General features: G+C 40.1%; 1 protein-coding gene across 10 annotated transcripts in view; it reads left to right on the top strand.

Annotated features, from left to right (window-relative positions):
* Dock10 (dedicator of cytokinesis 10) overlaps positions 1-27,445 on the top strand; it is a 258,799-nt gene that overhangs the window by 128,250 nt on the left and 103,104 nt on the right. For all 10 annotated transcript variants that reach the window (XM_085838639.1, XM_021165780.2, XM_085838674.1 and 7 more), the window contains exons 4-7: positions 13,139-13,221; positions 21,260-21,332; positions 21,599-21,721; positions 21,964-22,098. In XM_085838639.1, the coding sequence (XP_085694765.1) occupies positions 13,139-13,221; positions 21,260-21,332; positions 21,599-21,721; positions 21,964-22,098 (414 nt within the window). The remainder of the gene's footprint in view (positions 1-13,138; positions 13,222-21,259; positions 21,333-21,598; positions 21,722-21,963; positions 22,099-27,445) is intronic.

Below are 27,445 nucleotides of genomic sequence, written 5' to 3'. Positions count from 1 at the left end.
TAGACTGGTTCCTGGGGTTAGTGTCAAAGCCTGAAGAAATGTTAGGCAGACATGAGACTATTAATATTCCAGGAGGGTGATTCTACAGATCTATAACAACAAGAATAGCATTGTTTTCATGGTAAAAGTAACGAGCTAATAAAGGAGACAGACGTTGGCAGGATTTGGAGACTGAGAAAGAAAGGAATAGAGAAGAATGATCCAAAAGTCACTGACACAGATAGCTTGGACTACTGTGACATTAACTTAAATAAGAGATGTAGAATAAAGTAAAGATGACTGGTGCAGGCTTTGAAATATGGAAGAGAAGCCTCTATACTGAGGAAAGGGAAGTGGAAGGGAGGCAAAGAGAGAGAGAAGGGAAGGGGAGGGGAAGTGGGAGTGTGGAGGAGTGAGGAAGGAAAAGAGTTGAGGAGAGGGGAGGGGAGGGGAGGGGAGGGGAGGGGAGGGGAGGGGAGGGGAGGGGAGGGGAGGGGAGGGGAGGGGAGGGGAGGGGAGGGGAGGGGAGGGGAGGGGAGGGGAGGAGAGGAGAGGAGAGGAGAGGAGAGGAGAGGAGAGGAGAGGAGAGGAGAGGAGAGGAGAGGAGAGGAGAGGAGAGGAGAGGAGAGGAGAGGAGGAGAGGAGAGAGACAGAAAGATAGAAGACATACAAGAAAGAGATGACTGTATAGGTTCAGAAAATAGATGAGCTGGGTTTGAATGGGAGGCCAGGACTCTTAGTTATATCCCCAACTAAGGGGCTGTTAAGGAGGACCTTGCATAAATAGAAGGGGGCAGAGATGGGGGCAGCCAAGAAGTGGGGCAGGAAGACTGAGAACTGATACTCAGAATCAAACAAAAATGAACAGCAAAAGTGAATTTACAACAAGCTCACCGAATGTGGTAATTTGGAGTCATTAAGGGTCTTGAAGAGAAAGTTTTGGAAGCTAGTGGTGTGGACTGGTTATAGTTGTAGTATATTACAGCCCAAGAAGATGTGGGAAATGCTACCATCAAACTGCTATCTGTAAAGTGCCTTGGGAGTAAATTCAATAAGGTGTTGTGCTCTTGAGGCAAAGTGCTTTATGCACAGAGAAGGTAAAAGTTGTTCACTGAGTCACGTATTGATCTTGAAGTTACATACCAAAGTACCATTCACTAATGGAAAAGGCAAAATTTCCCAAGATTTCCCAACATCAAAAGCACTGTGGTGAAGGAAATTCATACTAAGGGGAGTGCTGAGAATGTGTTTTCTTCCTCTTTCCCTACTTCCTGTCTTGCCACCTAGATTTTGCCAGAAGGCATTCAGTGAGCTCAGGAGAAAAGTGGGAAGTCCAAATTAGAAGCCACACCACATGGTTTCCTGGGACAGGGATAGAAGTTAGCAGAGTTGGAGGGCAACTTGCCATGATTTCAAGTGAGCTTCACACTGCTCACCTTGGTTAGCTAGAAGGAATGTGGCGAGTGGTAACAGTTACTTACCTTGTTTCAAGAAAACTTCACTTTATTTTTCTTCCTGGATAAAATGATGAATTTCATGTCTGATTTTGAACTGCCGGGCACATTATGGTGAATCCATTCATCCAAAGTGTCTTTGCTTAGTGTACTTGATAGAAGAGTTTTTATACCTAAAGACCATGAGATCAATAAATATGAAAGTCTTTCAATAGTTTATTTGGGAGAATAGGTTGCATTCATAACTAAAATGGATTAAACATATGCTGTTTCCTGTTCTGAAAACACTGGACAGCAGAGGAAGGGCCCTTAGACTAAAGGCCAGTGTTTCTTACTTTAAAACTGACTTCTTTTCTATATCATCAGGCTACAAAGTCCATTTACATTCCTAAGAACACTGAGAGGCATGAAACATTTAACTCCAGCCATTAAAAATATATATTCTCTCCCAACAAACTTAGAATTAATAGCAATATTTCATTTGTGTATGGATGTTGGCTTCTATGGTTGATAGTTTTATTAATGAATGAGGTTCTGTTTCCTGAATAAAAGTTTTGTTGGAAGTTGAGAGACTTCATTTGGTATATACTTTTTAAAAGATAATTTTGAATTAAGTCTTATTGTATGGTCTTGAAATTTTAATGGGAATATTAAAGGATATCAAATATGAAACTTAATGGAGATACTAAACGTCAGTTTTCCTGTTTGGTCTGCTCTCATTTGCACATGAGCATTCAATTTATATCATAGCTAGACAGACCATAGATTAGGATGTTCAAAAGCAAACTGCTAACACCACATTTACTAATACTAAGCACACAAAAGACAAGAAAGGTAAATTAAATGCATATAGAATTCAGTGATTTCAGGATAAAACATACCACAAAAATTCCTGATGAAAATACTAGAAAATTATCATTTTTCATTTTAGTAACCTGAAGAAATTAATTGTCTGTTCACTAAAATCTCTAGAAAAAAAACAGTCTTGGTAAATACAAAGAAAGGGACCTTCCAATTTAAAGTTGGCTTCTTCATGGGAACAATAAGTTCCCCACCCTGGCCCCCATAGAATGTTCAGCAGTGGAAAGAAGCCCATGTGTACCAGTTGGGAAACTTGGAATGTAATACTATGAATTCAGATTTTGAGTTGAAACTGAATCTTCCGGTCATATTGAATTATAACCCAAGTCTTATGTTTACATGAGAGGATTGTTTGAATCATAAAACAATTGCCAAGGGGTTTTAGTGTCAGCCATTATTCACATCCTAAAAAGTTACTAGGAAGTCTTGCCAAGGGATTACAATATGTATTTCCAGGCTAGGCCCAAATGTTATTTGTGAAAGTTCAGCTGATTGCTTTAATAGAGCACGTTTTAAGAAAATAAATCAACATGTGTCTCATTGTTAACTTAAATTTAGTAGAGCTGTTGTGAGAGCTTTCAGACTATTCTCAATTTCAAATTAACTGCAGAAAAAAAAATGGAAATGGCCTTCACTTCATTTATAGAGACGACTTCATAGACATTCTGATTGCTATGAACATATTGAGTCTGCATATGTACATATAGCACTATCTAATACCATGTGATTTTTTAAAAATATTTTTATTTAATGTGCATTGGTGTTTTGCCTGCATGTATATCTGTGTGAGGATGTCAGAAGTTCTGGAACTGGAGTTGCAGACAGACATGAGCTGTCATGTGTGTACTGGGAATTGAACCTGGGTCCTCTGGAAGAACAGCCAGTATTCTTAACCACTGAACCATTTCTCCAGCCCCTCCTTTATGGGATATTTTTAAAGGCAGAATTGAAGTTCATTCTATAAGATTGTTCCATAGTATCTGAAACTAGGTCATGTGTATATCACAGAGTTTATGGTGTTTAATCTCATTTTTACTTCCCAGCTGAGTGTTTGACAATCTTGTTAGCTGTCCAACTTGGGTTTTAGGCAAGCAGCAATTAATTGTTGTGCATTAAGGGAACATACAGCGTGGGTGATCCAACTGAAGAAGCCATTGTTCCCTGTGCTTTTTCTTTTGTTTCTATGATATCCATCTGTTAGGTGACCACGTGTCCCACTTTGTAAGACCAATCCCTTGTGCTGTTGACCTGGCTAATGGCACCTCTGTTCCTGCTGAAAGGTCTCATGTAGGCAATAAATTATCCAGTCATCTGTTCAATGTGTAATTTGCCTTTATTCACTTAATTTCCCAATGCTTCATTTTCAACATGGATTCAATAGCCACGGCACAAGTATAAAAATTGCTGTATTTTACAAATGTAGAATTACTCAGTGAGGATGCAGAAACACAATGGTTTCTTTTATGGTCGCTTTCATTTTTTTTCTGTCAAGAAAATACTTGTGTGATTAAATAAACCTCCATAGCCAGAAGGGAAAATAATTTTGTAACTAATAAGCCATTTGTTACCTTTTGAGTACTCTGTAGCCAAAATCTAATCATCAGCCCTTTGAAGAGGTTGACAAATTGTATGGCCAAACAGAAATTGCTAGTTTGGAAATCATAACATGATTTGAATTGATCCTAATGCTCCTCTGAAGAGGGAGACAAAGTGGGAGATGGAATATTTTCTTTATACCACTTGGGGGTGTCGCTTGTAACTCCCCACTTTTCTAAAGTACTTATATTCTTTACTTCACTCATTTTTTTTTTTTTACAAGAAAAGGACTATTAGTTGTTATCGTTTTACTATAAAATGCCTCACATGGGCTCCTGTGTTTGAAGAGTTGCAGTGTGGCCACCGGTGACAGTGTTTCAGAACTAGGAAGTGAACCTCGCTGGAGGAAATGGGTTACTTGGTGAGAAGCAATGACTGTTGTAAGCAGTCCCTACTTCCAGGACTTTCTATGTTTCTTTACCTGTGGCAGTATAAGCAAGAAGTCTCACACTGAGTGGTGCCTTCTCTACTGTGATGACCTGTGCACTTCCCAACTGTGAGCCAAGATAGACCCTTCCTCTCTGGAGTTGCCTCTTCTCCTATAATTGGTAGCAGTGGAGAGAAAAGTAACTAATTATTATTATTATGTATCAAATACATATTGAATAGCCCCTGTGATGATTTGTATATGCTTGGCCCAGGGAATGGCACTATTAGGAGGCATGGCCTTGTTGGAGTAGGTGTGTCATTGTGGGTGTGGGCTTTAATACCCTCATTCTAAATGCCTAGAAGTAAGTTTTCCACTAGCAGCCTTCAGATGAAGATGTAGAACTCTCAGCTCCTCCTGCACCATGCCTGTCTGGATGCTGCCATGCTCTTGCCTTGTTTATAGGACCAAACCCCTGAACCTGTAAGCCAGTCCCAATTAAATATTATCTTTATAAGACTTGGCTTAGTCGTGGTGTACAGCAGTTAAACCCTATGACAGCCCCCAAAAGTAAAATGATAGTTAGAGTGGACAATACTATTTTAAAACCTGTATGCTGGGTCTGGAGAAATGTCTCATTGGTTAAGAACACTTGTTGCTATCACAGAGGATCTGTTCAGTTTTCAGCACCCACAGTGAAGCTCATAACTATCTGTAAATCCCATTACAGGGGACCTGATGCCCTTTTCTGGTTTCTACAGACATCAGGCAAGTGTGTAGTCCATAGATAAAAATTCAGGCTGCTATCCACATAAAATAAAGGTAGGGGCTGGAGAGATGTTTCAGCAGTTAAGAGCACTGGCTACTCTTGTAGAAGACTTGTGCTCAGTTCCCAGTGCCCACACCACAGCTAACAACCACCTGTTGTTAGGGCCCAAGATCACCAGAGAATGATACCCCAAACTCAAATAGTATGCAGAAGCAAAGAACATTTATTCAGCTGAATTTTCTGCATGCAGAGGTCTCCCCATTTGTGAATGTAGACCCCTAGTGGGCTCTCAAGACCAGCTTTTATTGTTAGTTAGGGAAATTCCAGGGAAGGGTGTGCCCTTTTACCCTTGACTAGTTAGCTCTATCTTTAGTGTTCTGATTAATTCTACAATTGGTTAGGTTCTGAAGACCACACTGGGGGTGGGTCACTCACTTATTCCTTCTAGCTACCTATTCTTACTTCAGGCCAGATGACAAGGTGTCCTCTGATTGGCTGCCTAAGGCTCTGGTTGCCTGGATCCAGCTCCTGGATCCGGGTTCTCATTTCTGGGAAACAAAAACTTAGGCCTAATCTCCCAAACTGTAAGTTTGCAGCCTGTCATGGAGTCAGCTGACTCTGAGGTTAGTCCTCTCACTGTAGCTAAGTTCCAGGGAATCCAATGTCCTCTTCTGGCCTCCATGGGCATTACACACAAACATGTTTCAAATATGGTGTAAGCAAAATGTCCATACATATAGCATATAATAAATAAAAAATTAAAATAAATGTGTCTATAATTTTATGGGTTATTAGAATCCATGGCTTAAAGATGGGACCTAATGCCCTAAGTCAGTGTGATGAGAACCAAGCTGTGTTATCGCTTGGGCAAAATGATGGATTTTGTCTGATGAAGGAGCAGTGTTTCTTTATATCATTTGGAATCAACTCTGGCATTTCTTATTACACACACACACACACACACACACACACACACATTACTGACTACAACACCTCTACAAAGATTCTGACTTTATAACATTCAGGTAGAACTCAGAGAGCCCAAAGGATTCACAGACCTGGTTTTTGAAACACTATCGTAATTGTTCTATAGTCTGTGGTCATGTCAAGGGTAGCTAGCATTTTTGTATCTAAATATACACAGGCAGAGGTGGAAAAAATAGATACACAGCAAACAAAATGGTAAATGAAGAAAAATGTGAAGCAGGATATCTCTGAAAAATTATTAGTGCTACTAGTTCTTGCTCAGTCTTCCGCTTTGAAGTACACAGTGCTAGGCTCCACATGAAAGGGGGTGGGGAGCTGATGTCTTGACACAGGGCTAGGCTCCAAGGGCAAGGAAGTCTGTAAGGGCAAGCAGAAACCACTGCCTTGTGACATGTAGAAATAGCCTGTGACTCTGGATTTCAGCTTTGCTTTTGGCCAAAGATATGCTGTAGCCACAACCATTGCTGTTTCTAATGATCATTTTAGAATGACTGTGTGGGCTGTAACAGAGAATAGAGAGTAATTTTCTATGCATAGCATTTGGAAGTGAAGTGCTATCACCGTGTAGAAGAAATGTAATGTGTTTGTAAAATGCACCACTACCACAGAATCAGAGCAATTGCAGATTGAGAAAGGAGTCTCAAGAGCCATCCAGCCAACCCTCGATTTTCACCAGCCCACCACCTCACATGAAACCTTGCCAGTAACTGCAGAAGAAATACAATGAGAACATAATTCCTCAAAATCACTGCTATTGCATCTCTTCAAACTCTCCTTACACAAGCCAAGGAAAACAAGTTGTTATTGGCAATTGAAATGAATGTGAGTTGCAGACGGGATCAAACTTGCAAGAAGAATTGATTATTTTTTAAAGCAAATATTGATGGAGTCCTTTTTTATGCTAAGTGTTGTATAGGAGTTATTGTATCTGGTCCTTGCAAAATCGGTGTTATTTAGATGGATAGAAAAAGTTAGAATTACAAAGCTACTCATTTGAGATGCCACAGATAATGAATAAGACAACAGAATTCAAAACCAGACCTGTCAGAACCTAGGACAAAAACACCATTAAACTTTCAGAGTGATGGACCAGATGTGTTATAGAAAGCAGTAGGCTTTGATCAGACAATGCATACTGTTTGCTGAATGGACTTTTGAAGCTAGACAGCTTCCATCTGAATTTTTCTCTCTGCTACATGTGGGTCCCAAAGTAAAGAAATAGATCTCTTCCTGTCTCTCTGATGTAATAACTGAGAATGGTAAAAGAGGATTTAGTAAGATGATGTGTAAGGTGCCTAATAGAAAAATATCTGACAAACTTTGGCAATGGGAGAGAGACAAAGGAGAAATGGGAGGGGGAGAGAGAGAGAGAAGGAAGAAGAAGAAGAAGAAGGAGGAGGAGGAGGAGGAGGAAGCTCATTAAATTTAGCCAGTAAATTTCATGAGTAGCAAATCTTGAGGTCAGTTAAATGTATGGCCTAATGCAAACAGTGTGTGCAATGCGTATAAGTATACATATTTATCATGGTTGAAATAGCTACCCATAGGAAGAAAAGTCCAGTGAACCCTACATCTGTGCATCTGTATCCCACTAACAAACTTCAGATACGTTCCGTAGCAGAAGCATCTTGCCTAGCCCAGTGTTCTGAGCGCTCAGAAGCTGAGTCTGAGATCCTAATAAGTGAAAAATATTTGGCCAAGATTGTTGGCCAAGATTTTTAAAAATGAGAAAATATTTAAACTACTTTAAAAATTCTGCTCTAAGGATAGCATCCAAAGTGGGTATTGCTTAGAGGAGGGTTCAGAGGCCATAGGCAGAAAGATGTAAGTCTTTTCCTTAATGGCATCAGATTTGAAGTGATCATAAAAACAAGTTACTTGCTTCCCTCCTGTAAGTCCACATTCACATCACCTTTTCTGTAAGACCCGTCCTATTTAAATCGCATCTCCCATCCCTTCTGTGCAGAGATCTTTCTTGTAACATTCCCATTCTTTGATACAAGGCATAATCTGTAATTTTTGCATTTATTTTTTCACCAAACTTCCACAGTGACATAAAGAAGAGATGGATTTCTCTTTGTTGTTCACTGGGAAATTCTTACAACCTAGAACCACTTCTGGGTCATATCAAGGCTTAAGAGTGTTTGTTAAATGAATTACCGAATGAATAATCTTCAAATTTAGGAGACTTGGATTAGTGAATTATTATAGTATGAGATCTCGTTCCACCTAAAAGAAAAATTTTGTAATCAAACCTAAATGGGGCTGTTGTGGCATGTCCACCAAAGAAGACTGCTCAGACATGGGCTTAAGCCAATAGAAAGTCTTTATTAACTGGCCAGCAACTATACCATACTGGGTGTTCAGGAACATGGTGTAGCACTGAACCTTTCTCAGGGTGAGCCTTTAAGCACAGAAACTATGTTCTGGGCTGAACATACTCCAGTTAACAAGAACAATTAGCCAGAAGTGAACTACAAAGCTAAAAAGCAAAGTTAGTACATTTTTAAAGACTTTCCCAGGAATATGGATTTGATGGACTAAGTCTTTGCTTTAGTTTGGGCAGGTGGTGCTGTCTATGTGCTGAGTTTTGCAACCTGAATGGCACTTTTATCATAGAGTTGGTTGTGCTAAAGTCTTAGGGCATATATACACAGATGCAGATATGTGGTATCATGGTTGCCTAACATGTTCAAGGCCCTGGGTTTAATCCCTTGTACCACCCAAATTAAAATAATAATAAACAAGAAAGGAAAGAAAAAGGAAGTAAACAAAATAAATCCTTCCAACATATTAACTGAATAAAAATAATATCCATATGCAAAAGTAAACAGAACAAACTAGAAACAAACTGGACTGGAAGAAAAATAAAACATGTTATAGAGGAGTAAGAACAGGGAATGGGCGTCAGTTTCCATTTAAAGCATATTTTCAGGGCTGCAGAAATGACTCAGTTATTAAGGGCTTACTGCTCTTACAGGGGACCAAGATTTGCCTCCCAGCGTACACATTACAGGTCACAACCCTCTGTCCTTCTAGGTTCAGAGAATCTGATATCCTCTCTGGGCTTCGAAAGGCACCAGAGGCATATATGATGCACACATATTCAGCCAAGCAAAACTCTCATACTCATAAATTAAAAATAAAAAAAATCTCAAAACACATTTCATCCCACATGAAAATAGCCATAGGATAGGAAGCAAGGAGAAGGTAAGGAGGAGAAATGGCCACTCCCCTGGGAGTCCAGACAGCCTGGCTCGGCATGCTCTTGGCCTTTCTGCTCCTTGTCTGAAGGCTTGGCATTTTTGTCTAAGATGAAGAAAGACTTTTTAGCCAAGGGACCTATTAAAAGCTCAGTTTTCTTTGTCTGCACTTTGCAAATCTGACTCAAGGATTGGCAAGTCACTGCTGAATGTTAGCTAAATATACAGTCTGTTCAAACCCATTCAATCCAGTCTTTCAGACCTCCTTAAATTCTTTTCTCCTCTGTGTTCACCTGTCTTACTGGGAGTCCTCTTTTAGAGAAGGAGAAAAGAATATTATTTTTCTTTTTAAAGTATATTTTTCCTACATGCACACAATTCATTTTTATCATATTCCCTTCCCACTTATCCCCCTAACCCCTCCCAAATCTACGCTTGCCACGGGTTCCCAATTTTGTACCCTTTTGATCTATTGTGTCATGACCCACAAAGTCCACCTTTTACTGACCATACACTCAAGAGTGTGAGGCCATCCACTGGGGTTCAGAGGACCTACCAGGGGCCACACCCTAAAAAAAGAACCAACCTTCCTTCCCCCAGAAACTGTTAACTGTCAACTCCTCAGCTAGATACAGGTGCTCATGCACTGCCATACTGGAATCATTAACCGTTCATAACTCAGTTAGATGTGGGTGATGCAGCTGCATACTGGAATGTTGACTGGCTTGCTGTCATGCAGGTCTTGTACAGCCAACCATGGCAGCTGGGATGTGTTCATGAGTGCAGAGATCCTACCATGCATAGAAGACCCTGGTTATATCAGTCTCCCTTGGCCTCACAGTTTTAGTTTTTCTGCCTCTCCTCTGTGGGCTCAGAACTTGACTGTAGAGGGTATAACAAAGATGTCCCATTTGTGTCTGACCACAAAACACTTACCTTCTTCAGGTTCACCAGCTGTGAGCTTCTTTGTTAATGATTGTACAAAAGATGTGCAAAGAACCTCCTCTGATGAGATCTGAGAGTTGTCATTTTTATTTAAAAAAAAAAAAACTGGTAAAGAGAGGTTGAGAATTCACCCAGTGGATAGGAGCATTTGCCACACAACCTGAGTTCCAAAGCCATACGAAGAAGAAGAAGAAGAAGGAGAAGAAGAAGAAGAAGAAGAAGAAGAAGAAGAAGAAGAAGAAGAAGAAGAAGAAGAAGAAGAAGAAGAAAGAAGAAGAAGAAAGAAGAAGAAGAGGAAGAAGAGGAGAAGGAGGAGGAGGAAAATAAAAGGAAGGAAGAAGAAAGAAAGAAAGAAAGAAAGAAAGAAAGAAAGAAAGAAAGAAAGAAAGAAAGAAAGAAAGAAAGAAGAGAGGGAGGGAGGGAGAGGAAGGAAGGAAGAAAGAAAGGAGAGAGAGGGAGGGAGAGGAAGGAAGGAAGAAAGAAAGGAGAGAGAGGGAGGGAGAGGAAGGAAGGAAGGAAGGAAGGAAGGAAGGAAGTAAAAGGAAGGAAGGAATGAAGGAAGGAAGGAGAGAGAGGGATGGAGAGGAAGGAAGGAAAGAAGAAAGAAAGAGAAAGAGAGAAAGAGAGAGAGGAAGGAAGGAAGGAAGGAAGGAAGGAAGGAAGGAAGGAAGGAAGGAAGGAAGGAAGGAAGGAAGGAAGGAAGGAAGGAAGGAAAAAGCCAAATGCGGTAGTTCCTATGTGTATCTGTAACACCAACTTGCCTAACGCAAGATGAGATACATAGACAAGTGAATCAGCCAGATGCCTGAAGTATGCCAAGAAATAAGAGACACCCTACCTTCACAAAGTAGAAAGAACCAACTTCCAAAAACTATCCTCTAACCTCCACATGTGTGCTGTAGCATGCATGTCTGTCTGTGCACACACATGCATGTGCACACATACACATGCACAAGCAGTAAGTGATTTTTTCTTAAACTTAAAAAACTAGTATATAATAACAAAATGTGCATATTTATGAAATAATATGACGTTGTATGTATATGTTGAGTCATTTCAGATCTGAGTCAATATCTGTTGCCTCACATTTTGCCTGCTTTTTGTGACATTAAAAATCCTTTTTCTAACCTTTTGAAATCACAGTACATATAGTTATGAATGGTCATTCTACTATGTCATAACATGCGAGAAGTTTTAACTTATGATTAACTAGAATTTAGAACCCTCTGATCCCCTTCCCTCTTTTTCTCTCCTCCCAGGCTGTACTCTGTCTTTATGTTCAGCATTGTTTTTAAAGCCTCCATTGGCTCTGTGATCACCCTGCTAGCCTCCCACTCCTGCCATTTTTCCAACTAACTTGCTTTGTCCTCGGTTGCCAGTTTGTGCGTGGGCACTTCCCTGAACAAAAACAGCTATGGGGCTGAGAGGAATCAGGGGCAGAGAAATCCAGAACAGATAAGGTCCCTAACCCACCTGTCTTGCACAGCTGAAGTCCCTTACCTCAGACCTCTTAATGGGGTCCTTGTCGAAAGGCTCTTGTGTTAAGCAAGGTTGTCAAGGATCCAGACAAGGATCAGTAAAATCACAGCAACCCTAGTCAAAGAGCTGAACGCCTGGGGTTAGGGTTCTTTTCCACCTAGTTCCTTGACTTTCCTTACTCCCCCTGTCTGCAGTGGGCTATACCCCCTTTCCATCTAACTGGACAGAAGTCATGACTTCACTTTCCTGCCTGCAGCATCTATGAATCTCCTCTATCTTGTCCTCGGTTACAAAGACAACCTCACTGACCATTATTCCCGATAGGTCAATAAATGGTTTTTGCCTCAATTTTTTTTTCCACTAGTGCAAAAAGATACGGTCTGCTTGTCATCCTAATATACAGCTGCTTAATTCTCAAAATCCTGTCATTTTAGAGTTGAAGGGAGAGTCTTAGAATCTAGTTTGATATAGTGAAATCTCTATTACAAACCCATGATTATTACAGTAAGCTACATGGTATAGGTAGGTGTTTGGAAAATATGTTATGTCTATAAATAATATAAAATCAAAGCTTAGGGGGATGATACAGTCAGTAGAGCTGTATAGGGACTTAGGTTTCTGTATCGGTACACATACATAATTCTAGGTCTGGGGACACACAGTTATAATCTTAAAACTGTGGATAGTGCAAGGCAGGCAGAAACCAGAGGACCCTTGAAGCTCACTGCCATACTCGGATTGCCTAAGTGTGAGCTCCAGGCTCAAAAGAATGGGAATGAGTGGGTAGGGAAGTGGGGGGGGGGGTTATGGGGGACTTTTGGGATAGCATTGGAAATGTAATTGAGGAAAATACGTAATAAAAAATATTAAAAATTAAAAAAAAAAAGATAAGGCAGAGAGTGACCACACTCAAACCATTTCTGACCTCCACATACACGTGCACAAATGGACACATATGCATACAGGACACATAATTCACTAACTTCATTTTCAACATAATCCTAAGTGTTCTTTAACATTCTGTGAATGGAAAAGAATAGGTTTGAGGGAGAACTGAAAAGCCAGCTTCAGGCTAGGCCAACAATGCTGGGGATATTAAAGGAACAGGAGGAACAGTAGTTCAGTAACAAAAGCAAAGTGGGAAAAAAGAGGCTGAAATCAAATGAACACATCCACGGTGACTGAGGACCATCAATGATGGGCGAAGTGACAAGTTACTCTTGCTGCTCGTTGAGAGCCGTCCATGAGCTCTGACTCGGTGATAACTGTGTTGGGTCTCCTGACAATGGAGGAAAACAGAATAACTGTGTTGAACAGTTCCTCCTCCAGGAGTCTGTAGAGTTCTGTGGCACTGGAGGATGTCTGAGGATTATAAAGAACTCTTACCTATGTTTAAGTGGCCAATATTTCACACCCACCTGTGATTATGAGAACATTTTCCCAGCACAGCTGACTTTTAATGACAATTTTTTATAACCATCTTTTCTGTCCATTTCAGGCTTGTAAATTCTACAGTTCCCAGTGGTACGTGGTAAACTACAAATATGAACAATATTCTGGAGACATTCGACAGTTGCCCCGGTAAGAATATATTACCTGTTTATTATAAAGTCTGCATATGCTTTTACACACCTATGTAAAGGTCACCTCTTGGCAAGCTCCAACATTGTTTAGGAATACGTGTGTTTATTTTGTGTCAGGGTACAATATGTAAATTCTATAAGCAAAGATACAGAACATCTTGACCAGCATCATAAAGTTATGTGTTTAGTTATGTGTTTAGTCTGAGTTTGGAATGAGACCTGATCTTCTCTCCTTTGAGGCGCCGCCTCAGACGAGCCATTTGCTCATTGTTGCATCAACCATGGCACTGGGAAAGCCCAACATGGTTCATAAGATCTCCGACCAAGTCCTGTGCAGTATTTATATCTGCTCCATATTGTTTTAGGTACTTTCACTGTGGGATGCAAAGGCATGCAAATGAATTCCACACAAGGGCATACATCTAAAAAGAGCAAAACAGAAACTAAGTGCCTAACTTCCTCCCTGACACTTGGGACCATAAAGTCTCTAGGAAGGTCACTGTGTTCTGCTTCTCCTCAAGAGCCACTGCATGACCTGAACTCCAGTATCTATTTGCTATTTCCCCCACTAAAATAAAAGCCATCAAAGAGCGGAGAATTTTTCTGCTGAATCCTGAATTTCTAGCACATAATACTATGGAGTAACTTATTTCAATGCACAACATTTCTAAATGGTGATAAGTTGCTTAAAGTTTAAACAACAACAACAATAACAACACACACACACCTACCTGTTAATTTTGATATGCCTTGGCTAGCTCAAAGACTAGGCACTTCTAATCCTTCCTGAGGCTAGCAAACACTCCCCTCCAGTATTCCAGAGTTAACATCCTTAAAATCTATGTCTGACCTCTGCTACCCCAGGCCCAGTTGGGGAAGTAGACACTAGAGCCACTGCAGACACTTGTGTGAGTACTTTGGAGGAACAAAATTAACATTATAACGTAAGCATTAGGCCAAACCCACTTCCCATCTTTTTGGTTCATCAAACAAACATGATACAAAAACTTCAAGAAAAAACAAAAAAACAATAATCAAAAGTTCAGTGTCTATTACACGCTCCTCCAGTGATGCACTGGGTCGTTTGTCTGTTTCATTGGATTTTGGCCATGGTACAAAATTCAGGTCTACTTTGCAGTATTTTCTGTCCCCAGAAAAGTCTTTCTAAACTAGGATATTTGTACGTGCTATCCCATTTCCTGAACTCATGCTCTGAAATGGGGATTTTTTTTTTTTAATAGCTCTTAGAAGGTCACATTTGAACTGTATTCTCAAGGAACAGTTAGCTACCAATGCTGGGATCTCAGGAAAAAGGCTTCCCACAGGCCCTGAGGCAGAAGTTGGTATGATCACTGGAGTAGACTGACAGGCTGGGAGGCTGGAGGGTGAGGCCTGGAGAGAAGCAGAGCTACACAATCCCAGGACCTTAGGAACCCTGGAGGAGAGCTTGGACTTTATTCTCGCTGTGGAATGTCCACCAGGGTGTAACGCCTTTTAAGAAATCACTTGGCTTACATTTCAAGAAGTGTCATGGAAGAGAAAGGAGAGGAGAAAGCCTTTTCTCAGAAATTATCTCACTGTGAAGAGCAAGCCAAAACAGGAAGTCTCTTTTTTTTTTTTCAAAGACAACTCTGTGCATTAACTCCTACATATTTATAAACATTTTGTAAAACTCAGGATTCCTTAATGAGTGCCTTTTGTAACTACTAGTTGGGAAACTCCTGTCACAGCCTGGGGTGTCTTAGCTAATGGTTCCATTCAAGATGTCTGAGTGGTGGTCACACACTTTCTCTTGCTTTCTGACATCTGCACTCCCTCTCTATTCTCCCTCTCTTTCTGAGAATCAGTCATAACTTAGAAGTTATATTCATGCTTGAAAGACCATGGCTTCCATGATGGACTTAGGCAGCTACATTCAACTCCTGTTAGTTTTGCATGTGTCTGTGCAGTGCTCATGAACGTTTGTGTGTGTTCAAGTGCACATGGGGACCTAAACTTGGTATTGAGAGTCATCTTTGTCTATTCTCTACTATACCCATAGCAGTGTGGTCTCTCAGTTGATCTAGAGCTTTCCAGTGTGGCTAGTCTTGCTGCCTGTCTTGCTCTAAGGATCTACCCACTGTCTGTGTCTCTAACTCTGAAGTTACAGGTGGGCTACCATGCCCATCAACATTTACAAGGAGGCTGGGGATTGAAACCTCCATCCTTGTGCTTCTGTATCAGCAAATGCTTTGCCCAGTGAATGATCTCCCCTGGCCCTCGCTTTTGAGCAAAACGCTTTCCTCTCTCTTACATACATGGGGCACTTTCACTACCAAATACTAACTTACTATAGTCATGATGTCATGGAAGAGGTAAACACAGTATTTCATGATCACAGAATTCTCCTCCATTAAAAAGATATAGAAAGCTTGTCCATTGAGGAGAGATTCTGGGCATGATTACCGAGTAAAATTTTCATACCATGCGTGAACATATCACCCACATGGTAAGAGAAAGTGACTGAAATATTGTTGAGAATTTCATTGATATTATCTAAAGGAAGTTGAAGTAGAGAGTAAAAAGGGGAAAGTCTGACACAAAGGCAGAAGTCTTAGGTTTTTTTCTTATATCCACATAAAATATATTCTATCACTTAAAGAGGAGAATTCCCTAGTATATGCCCCTGAATAATGAATACTTCAACACTGCATAGTAGAATAATTTTTTAATGATTTTACAAAGCTGAGACCCACTCCCTAAAGACTATCCATATTTAGGTCAGTAGTGGAACCAGACTAATTTATTTAGGCCTTATGAGGCTGTTAGAAGTGAATCACATTCATGCCTCCTGGATTAGAGGAACTCTCCTATGTCCGCCACCAATTCAAACTGACCACTTCTTCTTCCAAGCTGCTAAGGCTACAAAATAAAATTTTAAAAGATGAAATTATAGAAAAGTAGGGAAGAGTGAAACATACTATTTGAATGTACAAGTATGCTAAGCTAATTTTAACTCTTAAGAACCCTGTATCTATTTGAGTGTTTGTTCAAAAATGCAAGCTAGGGAGATGCATTGCTTTCACCAGAACGTGAATCATAAGGCTTCCCATAGTCAACATAAGGCCTGGAGTTCCTGGGGGAGTCAAATGGCATCAGAAAAATTATTATGCTGCTTATTTCATTACTGCATGGGTAAAATACAGAGATAAACAATGTAGAAAACAAAACAAAACAGCAACAACAAGCAACTTTACCACAGTTGACCTGAGAAAGAAGAATATTTCCCAACAGTATATTTTTTGGCTAAAGATCAAATCAAGTATCACCCATTGAACTGGACTAGCTGTGGGCAAAAAGGGAAATTCATTTTAAAGGAAGGAAGCTAAGCATGGTGGGACATACCAAACACTCAAGGCATAGAAGCAGGAGCTTCTTCTAATCAGGAACTCAAAATCATTTTCACCTACATGGTGTCTTCAGGGCCAGCCTTGGCTATCTGTAACCCTGTCTCAATACAACAGAAAGAAAAACCCACCTTAGATAAACAGATATTTGTTCAGAGTTAGAATATGCCAGGTGTGATACATAACATCTTTTCATGTAAAACTCATAACCACATATCATAGGAAGAGTTGTTGCATTTTACATGGGAAATGTGGGCACTGAGTTTACAGATAAAGAGGCACTCAGATATTGCCACAATCCTTCTCGGGGCAATAGCAGGATATTTGGGATAAAACTGAGAACCTCTGTAAATTATTACTTACATTAGGTTCAAACTCAAACTATGAAACCCCAGGGCAGTCTTTGTCTTCAGACTCCAAAGGTTCTTAGAGACCACCCAGTGCTCCTTCAAGTTGAAATCTGAAGGCAATAGACGGTGGTACAACCTTAATGCTATCTTTAAATGAGAGAAAAAAATAATGTGTAATAATCATGCAGACTTCAGGAAAGGACAGCAGTGTCCTATTGCTCTTTTAAGGTAGGGTAAGGGGTGTGTTGCCCTGGACTCCAATGGGAGAAAGAGTCCTCAGTCACTTGGAGTCGCAGACATGGTTTAAACACTGCCTGCCTCCTGCACTCAGAAGCTTTTTCTGCCCCGCTCACTTCCTCTATCCGGTCTCTATTGTGGCAGCCTTCATTCCTGGGTGCTCCAAACTTGCTTTCCTCACAGGACCTCAGTTATGTTTCTCTCTACCAGGAGGAGGTTTCCCTGGCTCCTCACAGAACCTGCTGTTCCTCACTGTCATCCTAAGGCACACATCTAGGGGTGACCAACCTCCATCACTCTGTCTGACACATACTTAGTCACTCCTTTCTCTTTGGTTTTCTTTTCCAAATTATTTGTATTAATTCTCTGAGAGTTTCAGTTAAAATATTTTTATAATATTTGAACCTTCCTCTAAATCCTCATGAATTTGACCTCATCTCTCTACCCACCCAACTTGTTGTTTTTTTTTTTTTTTTTTTTTTTAAACCCAATGAGTCCAATTTGTACTGTCTAAATACTCTTGGATGTGGTCCCATCCCCTGGAGTATGGTCAGCCAACCAGTGTCACACATTAATTAATTAATTAATTAATTAATTAATTAATTAATTAATATCTGGCTCTCCCTTTCTCAGAAGCCACCAGTTTTCAGTAGCTGTGGTAGGAAGTAAGACTTCCTGCTTGCCTCCCAATCCATGCTCTGTTTTGTTTGGCATGAATTCAGCCAGGTCTTGCACACGTTGTCATGGCTGCTGCAAGTTCATATGTGCCCTGTTATGTCTAGAAAATACTATGATGCTTCAGTCATCCACCACCTCTGTCTCTTAAAAAACCTTCCTTACTCTTTTTCTCTAATAATCTCTGAGCCTTCACAGGAGGGAGTATAATGTAGATGTCTCATTAAGAGATGAGTATTTCAAAGCCTCTTATTCCCTGAATATTGACCAGTTGTCTGTCTCTATGCTAACTGGCATCTATTGCAAGGAGGAGCTGTCTGATGAGTGCTGAGAACTGCATTAATCTATAGGTGGAGTGATAAGTCATTAGGAGTTGGATTAATATTTAGCAGAATCATAGTAGTATGTTATCATCTAAGGTCTATGACCTATGTAGCCACAAGTTATTGTCCTGAATAAGGTGTCCAGTATGTGTTTCATCTTTAGAAGCAAAAAAAAGATGTTTGGTTATGCCCATAATAGTCGTACCATTGTTCAGCATATCTTGTAATACTGTTTCCACTGATTTTATGGTAAAACCCTATCACTAATACCACATTTAGAATTATAAAACATGGAGAAAAAAATCAGTCCTGACATGGAAGCTTCACCCCTGTTGGCTAGCATCACAATGCTGAACAGTGCTATGCTTGCTACCAGAAAAGAAAACTAGTCATCAATATTGCCCAACTAAGAATCCTATGACTTAGAGGAATGACTGGTCTGGAAAATATATACCCACTGGGTATGCTCCTGTCATGTGCAGAATGATGTTCTGAAATACAGAGGCATTGAGGAATAGTCAAATCCAGCTGACTAGGAAATGAATCACTTCATATCCTCATTTTTGTGGTGATAGCTCTTAAGATCACCCTCTCTCCAATTTACAAAAATATGTGCGATGACTTAACATGGAAATTTCCTCCACTCTCTCTTTACTGCCATACCTAATCAATTAAAAATACATAATGCACATGCTCCAGATAAAACATTTCAAACAATTAATTTGCTCTGCAACTTGCCATTTGAACTTGCCCCTAAAATCCAGATGACATATTAGCTCTCATTGGAGAGAAAGAGGAAAATATTGTAGTCAGAGGCTTTAATCTTGTCAATCAAACAAAACTGTGAAAGGACTGGTTCCTTGTTCAAGTGGTATAATATGATATTACAGAAAAATGGAGTGTTGTAGGAAGTGTTTCTCAGGTCTGAAGGTAATGCTGTGTGTGGAGGCTGCTTCCTATGCCTTCCCAGGAAGGTGACCATGACCAAAAGGAGCAGAACAAGTTAATGTCACTGTGACAATTAGCCCAGATGAGTTGGAACATATCTGAGACTCTGCAAAGAAGAAAGATTCTGTATTCTTAGTGTTTTCAGTGATGATTTGAAGTCATCTTTCCTGATAAAGTCATTTCAAAGAGACATAAATCCTCCAATCCCATCTCTTCAGTGTGTTTATATACGTAGCCCTTGTGCTCTTCATGTTTATCTCTGTAAAATAGCATGATTTAACAAGACTGGAGCCCCACACATCTGTTGTTAGACAAAGAGCAATAATCCACAAGTGTTTAAGTTTGAATACTCAACTTCTGCCTATATTTTTAAAAATCTTCCAACTTGTCAGTCAATAAGCTGTGGCCAGAGAATGTAATATTACATCTTATTGGGGTTTTTTATATGAATTAATTTGGGTATGTAAATATATAAATTATATGTATCTATTAGCAGATATGTTTTAAATACCTACCAGACTTCAAAAAGAGATAGCCTCCATGGGAAGGGGTAACAAGTGCATTCGTCTCTCTATGAGCAATGTAGAATCCACGACATCAGCATCGAGTGCTTTAGCCTATCATTTCAGCCCTATTTTCTAAGACAGCCTTGATCATTGAACCTGGAGCTCACACTTTAGCTTTAGTGAGTGGCAGTAGCTCCTAAGAACTCCCTATCTCTTATCCACCCCTACCCAGCCCAAGAGGATAATCTCCAAATAACACTTACTCCAGCTCTCCTTCCCTCTTTTACTGTTGAGAAAGACTCTTACCATATGCAAGTACTGATCAGCAGGTCTCCAGATTTTACAAAGACCACAGACAAAACAGTAGAGAAGGAAATTGGCACACTTCATCCATAACACTCAGCCCCAGGTCCTGTGTTCATCACAGTAGCTTGTGGAACCCAGGGATGGAAATGGGGCTGGGGGAGCAGGTGATAGTGATGGATGTAAATGCCTTCTAATTTTTCAGAATCTGTTAAGTCATGGACAGTGCTTAACAATGAATGGGATTGTCTTCTGTGCTATCTCTTCCGGTGATGCAGGCACTATGCTGTCCTTCAGAGGGAGAATCAAAGAGCACTCTACACCCATTAGGTAACATCCTGTGGGAACGCACAGGATGAAGTTAAGTAGGAGCCTTTAGCCCTCTCCCTTTCTTTTCAGAACACTGTTAGCTCAGGAAGGGATCTATGATGGGATTAACAAATTCACCTCTGGTTTCCTTTTCTCATACACTGACTCAGATTCTACATGACATGTCATCTTAAAACATTAAATGGGATGTCTGCACATGAGAGACTTTTAGGCCTTAATAGGTGGCAAAGGGCTGACAATCAAAGAAAGCTTAAACTTTGAGTGGAGAGTCTGGCTTCTGCCAGCCATTCGTTATGAGACAGACTTGAGCCAAGAAAACTTATTTCAAACTTATTTTATCTTCACATATAAAGCCATGTGTGCCTTCTTGCTTCTCTGGGATGTCTGATCATGCCACAGCCAAATCAGATATTTCTGTGATGCCAAAGGGTGCGCACAGCATACATTACTCTATTTGAGTGGGCTTCTGAGGTAGCTACCACACAGGCATGACACAACCTGAGAGCCAAAACATAGCCTGCCTCTGGAGAATCAAGTCCATTCATGCCTGAGGCTGCTTGTGCAATCATCCAGTGACATTGGCTATGTCACATACTGGTGACCCAGAAAAGCTCACAAAAGTGTCATTGCTTAGTAACCTGCTTCAGAATGCAGAGCAGGGGCCAAAACACTAAGATTTATATCCATCCTCTTTGCTCTCTCATTCAATACCAAAAGATATGTCCAAATCTACACCAGTTTATAACTCCTCCCTTTAAATTGTGCACTTAGTAGAGATAAGATACAAGGTCCTAAAGGGAAAGTTAACACTTCCCAGAGAAAAAGAAACCCCAGATATTAAGCTTGCAAAGCTTACAAAACCTGAAACAATGTTAATGGAATCGTTGTGATCTTGGGAATGGCAGAAAACAAAAGCAAGATAATCAAATGACAAACTAGACTTTTTTTTCTCTCTCTTTCTTCTTTTTTAAATATCAGAGCAGAACACAAGCCAGAGAAACTTCCTTCACATTCCTTTGAGGTTGACCATGAAGATGCTGATAAGGATGAAGTAAGTGGCTGTTGCAAGGGACAGGTTAAAAGCATGGGGGCAATTAGTTCCTTCCTGCACTGGCTTCTTTGTAATCTCTTTCTGGTGAGCAGCAGAAGCCGGTTGTGTTGGGGCTTTTAAACAAAATGAATCATGTTTGTTTTGACAGGGAACACGATTATTACGGATGAGTCAAGGAGAAAAAGAAGTCTCCTTTTTAAGTGCAGTGTCTAAGATCTGGGCTCCGCAAGGCTTGGCTGCCTTGCTAATGATGACTTTTGTTTCAGGATACCACATCCCACTCATCATCCAAGGGCGGTGGGGGAGCTGGAGGTACTGGTGTGTTCAAGTCTGGCTGGCTTTACAAGGGGAATTTTAACAGCACTGTGAACAATACTGTCACTGTTCGGGTAAGGACACTTCAAAATCAATCCCAGATCTTCCACCTTTCTGTATATCTCTTCTCAAGGCACAGCATGGAGAAAAGCCATTTGCATGAAATTTATCTTTTCTCTAATATTTTAACTATACAGAAGTCAGAGCTTCTGCTCTAAATGCAATGCCTTGCTGATGAAATCAATCTGAAGCCTTGTCATTTCCATGAGTAACAGTGTAACAGAATTCAAAAACTCTCCTTCTATCTTCTCTTTAGTCGTTCAAAAAGCGCTACTTCCAGCTGACTCAGTTGCCTGATAACTCCTACATTATGAACTTTTACAAAGATGAAAAGATATCCAAAGAGCCCAAAGGCTGCATCTTTTTGGATTCCTGCACAGGTGTGGTGCAGGTGAGTGAAAAATCATCTTCCCCATGGTGGTTATATTTTTGTTGCATGATGCATGTAGTAAACACTTAGAATATATCTGTATAAGTCAAGAGCTGTTCGAGCCTCTGGGAACTTGCTGAGAAACACACAGTCTAGATCCATACTTCCACAAAACTTAGTTTTAGTAAAGAGAAGAAAGAAAGAAAGAAAGAAAGAAAGAAAGAAAGGAAGGAAGGAAGGAAGGAAGGAAGGAAGGAAGGAAGGAAGGAAGGAAGGAAGGAAGAAAGAAAGAAAGAAAGAAAGAAAGAAAGAAAGAAAGAAAGAAAGAAAGAAAGAAAGAAAGAAAGAAAGAAAGAAAGAAAGAAAGAAAGAAAGGAAGGAAGGAAGAAAGAAAGAAGCAAAGAAGCAAAGAAGCAAAGGAACAGTGGAATCGATTGTTTTGTTTTGTTTTTTCACTGAAAAGCAACAAAAAGAGGTGAGCAGGAGGTCAGACAAAATGTACGCTGTGGTATTTGGATGTGAATGGAATATTGATATTTGAAAAGGGCATTTTTGAAAGGATGCAAAAATAATTAAAACAAAAAGAGACTTAAAGATCTATGGAAGAAAGGGTTTGTGGGAGCAGTAAGCACTGAGTCCTGAGGTATAAACAAGACTGAGCTATTTCCTCAAGCACAAGACGAAAATGACCCTTACCCCATCTACAGCCTAGAAAACCACTGAATTGATGAAATTCATGAGGGAGACATGGCAGTCACATAGCTCGCTGTATATACTTTATAAACCATCTTCTCTTCTTTTGGTAACGTAATAAGTTCCACTTATACACACATCATCTGTCTTTGAAGTGGAGATTTTCTTTAGAGTCACAGATTCCTTTGACTGCCAAGAGTTTACAGACAAGACTTTTCTGGAAGCTCCTGATCTTCAAATTAGTGTTCTTAGTATTGCACATGGCAAGCAGAAGAAGAATAATTTTGTGGTTATCTCCCAGTCCATGGACATTGGATGCCCTTTCTTTAAAAAACAAAACAAAACAAAAAATAAAAATCTGGTTTTTTTTTTTTACTTAAAAGTTGAAGCAATTAAGTATTGTAGCAATCACTCCTCAAATTTTACAGTAAGACCCAGACCTTTACAGAGCCTGTAATGTCATAGCTGAGTTTCCATCCTGAACTATTACGGAGGATACTAAGATCTATAGATACAAAATAGTGTTGTCTGCAGCCTCTCAGGCGTAGGCTATTTCTGGACACTTCATCTGTTAAAGTCTGGAACTCCTCCAGAAAGTAATAAGGCTGAACTTTAAGAATTAATTAAGTGTTGCCCAGTACCCTGCTAGAAGGGAAAGCTAATTGCATTTTAATGCAGAAGCCAGCTTTCCATGTGGAAAGGGCGATGAGGATCCTAATGGAGAAAGGATATGGTTGTCTCTTGTTGGCTACTCAAAGGGAGACTCTTTGGCCTCAAAATCTTTTGCAAAATCTTTGACAATACTTTGGAGATCATTGATTACATTTTTATAACCACACTGAGCTGAAGTTATAAAGTTTTTTCCCTTTTTGTTTTCTCTGGTAAAGTGTTCCATCATAATCTTTTTATATATATTAAACTTACACGGGAGCAGTTTATATTGAATGCTGTTTCGACACACCATTGTATGTTCTGATCTGTCTATTCTAGATGCCTGTCTTCACTATCTCTAACTTGGGTTTTGCTTCATTAAACCATTGTCTCGGGAAGAACCTGACAAAGCAAGTGGAAGCTTGGTCTCTTCTAGTCAGCCGTGGGATCCTAGTTTGCTGTTCACATCCTGAGCTCCTGAGATGCTCATTCAGTCTCTGGATTCTTATACATAAAACTGAAGTAAATGTGCAAAGACTTTGGAAAGATCTAGGTGATTATGTGTCCACACCCTGCTTCACTGATTGACCCCATTATAGTTCATGACTTGGAAAGAAAGACACCCTACTGTAGAAAAGCCCCCTAGTAAAATGTGATTTGCCTACTTCAAACTGATCCCTAGTATGTTAATTAATCCATATCTTTCGTCATGAACTCATTCTTCATTCAGTACTTTATTTAGTGATTATATTATGCTTGGAACAGTGTTGAAGCATGGGGACCACTTCCTTGTTAAAGTCAAAGTCAGAGACAGACATCATAGCAAGAGGATTGCTTACCTCAGAGCAACATGGCTGCTGTTACTCCGCATCCCTAGAGGACACTTGGAGATATGAATGGTGGTCTCTGGCAGGTCCTGGCATGCAGAAGAATAATAACTCTCTTAAGGAGAACATCTCAAAGCTAATCCTCACACATGAAACCTTTCTGAATCTTCGGGAGTCACAGCATAGAGTCTACAGAGTATCTAGGTCTTTCGGATTCTGCAAGATAGATTTTACTTATGTGTCTTTTAAAGAGTTCGTTATAGATCCCTGAACTTAATCAAGATTTTTCACAGAATCTTCCCTCTTTATGGGAGCAGGGGTCTCCAGTTCTTTGAGGTCAGTCTCTTTGGGGCAGGAACACACAGATCAGGGGACTTGTCACCTTCTGGTAGCCCCAGTTCTTACATCACAGCTCTCCCTGACTTACACCTTGATACGCCTGGGAAGGAAATTTCAAAAGAGATCATGCAAATTTTAACAATCACTCTAGTAAGCTCTTGGGCACATTTTGTGCCTGGGGATGAATCACACATACACAAAAGCATAGAACAAATGAATAACTAGGATGAGTCACATCTGTTTTGTTCATGGATCTTTACCAGATTCTTTTGAATAAAAAGAAAAAAAGAAAAAGAAAAAGAATAAAATCTTTGCTTCAGTAAGTGCTACCTAACTTCTAAGATCCCTTTGAGAGTTCAAGTTTTTTTTCAATTTTATTGCCAAATTTAATTTAAAATGTGAACACATGTTCTTTAATTAGGTATTTTCTTCGTTTACATTTCCAATGCTATCCTAAAAGTCCCCCATACCCTCCCCCACCCACCCACTCCCACTTCTTGGCCCTGGCGTTCCCCTGTACTGAGGTATATAAAGTTTGCTTTATATACCTCAAGACCAAGGGGCCTCTCTTTCCACTGATGTCCGACTAGGCCATCTTCTGCTACATATGCAGCTAGAGACATCAGCTCCGGGGAAGGGGGTGGGGTACTGGTTAGTTCATATTGTTGTTCCACCTATAGGGTTGCAGACCCCTTTAGCTCCTTGGGTACTTTTTCTAGCTCCTCCATTGTGGGTCCTGTGTTCCATCCAATAGCTGCTTGTGAGCATCCACTTCTGTGTTTGCTAGGCCCCGGAATAGCCTTACAAGAGACAGCTATATCAGGATCCTTTCAGCAAAATATTACAAGTGTATGCAATGGTGTCAGTGTTTGGAGGCTGATTATAGGATGGATCCCTGGGTATGGCAGTCTCTAGATGGTCCATCCATTCGTCTCAGCTCCAAACTTTGTCTCTGTAACTCCTTCCATGGGTGTTTTGTTCCCAATTCTAAGAAGGGGCATATTGACCACACTTTGGTCTTTGTTCTTCTTGAGTTTCATGTGTTTTGCAAATTGTATCTTGTATCTTGGGTATTCTAAGTTTCTGGGCTAATATCTACTTATCAGTGAGTACATATCATGTGAGTTCTTTTGTGATTGGGTTACCTCACTCAGGATGATGTCCTCCAGGTCCATCCATTTGCCTAGGAATTTCATAAATTCATTCTTTTTAATAGCTGAGTAGCACTCCATTGTGTAAATGTACCACATTTTCTGTATCCATTCTTCTGTTGAGGGACATCTGGGTTCTTTCCAGCTTCTGGCTATTATAAATACAGCTGCTATGAACATAGTGGAGCATGTGTCCTTCTTACCAGTTGGAACATCTTCTGGATATATGCCCAGGAGAGGTATTGCTGGATCCTCCAGTACTACTATGTCCAATTTTCTGAGGAACTGCCAGACTGATTTCCAGAGTGGTTGTACAAGCTTGCAATCCCACCAACAATGGAGGAGTGTTCCTCTTTCTCCACATCCTCGCCAGCATCTGCTGTCACCTGAATTTTTGATCTTAGCCATTCTGACTGGTGTGAGGTAGAATCTCAGGGTTGTTTTGATTTTCATTTCCCTGATGATTAAGGATGCTGAACATTTTTTCAGGTGCTTCTCAGCCATTCGGTATTCCTCAGGTGAAAATTCTTTGTTAGCTTTGAGCCCCATGTTTTAATGGGGTTATTTGATTTTCTGGAGTCCACCTTCTTGAGCTCTTTATATATATTGGGTATTAGTCCCCTATATGACTTAGGATAGGTAAAGATCCTTTCCCAATGTGTTGGTGGCCTTTTTGTCTTATTGCCGGTGTCTTTTGCCTTACAGAAGCTTTGCAATTTTATGAGGTCCCATTTGTCAATTCTTGATCTTACAGCACAAGCCATTGCTGTTCTATTCAGGAATTTTTCCCCTGTGCCCATATCTTCAAGGCTTTTCCCCACTTTCTCCTCTATAAGTTTCACTGTCTCTGGTTTTATGTGGAGTTCCTTGATCCACTTAGATTTGACCTTAGTACAAGGAGATAGGAATGGATCAATTCACATTCTTCTACATGATAACTGCCAGTTGTGCCAGCACCATTTGTTGAAAATGCTGTCTTTTTTCCACTGGATGGTTTTAGCTCGCAACAATCCGTTAGTGAATATAGCATTTTAGCATGCCTCATTATATACCATTATTTTTCCCATGAAAATTATTGGAATTATAAAACACAAGGGAGAAGTCAAGGAGAGGGAACTGTCAATACTTTCTCAGGAATATTAAATGATGTTTGTGATTTGCAGGTTCTTGAATCATGCTAACAATCAAAATACTAACCATGCTATTTTTTATAGACTATCAGTAAACAGTTTTACATCTTCATTACAGGCCAATCTAGAACAAATCGCTCCCTCACTTTTATCCTGAGACTAAGGAATATTTGCGGTTGGATTACCTAATCTTGGTCCTTCAGGCATTCTTCAGTCATTTGCTTAGCCATCAAGCCATCTATTCATCTCTACATTTTGGGTCTTGCCAACATAGAAGAAAATGGCTCAGGAACCCCGAATGTCTGAGATTCCATCTCAACAGTGCTAGTGGCTAAAAGCGTGTCACATTGGCTCAAGTTGATGGTGAAGTGACACCTACAGATCTGACTCATCCCAGCAAGCCCATGGATATTGAACTTTTTAAAATGACTACATGTGTTTAGTAAAAGGCTAGAGGATAAAATGTTTTCTGCAGGTTAGACATCCCACTTCATGCGTGAACTGAGGCTGAGTATGGGATGCAGAGCTTCCTTAAAAGTAGAAAAATGAGAGGGGGTTGTTCCCAACTAAAAACAGT

This window comes from Mus caroli, unplaced genomic scaffold (assembly GCF_978045245.1).
Source record: "Mus caroli unplaced genomic scaffold, Mus_caroli_1 scaffold_1, whole genome shotgun sequence".
Taxonomy (NCBI): domain Eukaryota; kingdom Metazoa; phylum Chordata; class Mammalia; order Rodentia; family Muridae; genus Mus; species Mus caroli.
This window is presented reverse-complemented; position numbering and strand designations above follow the sequence as displayed.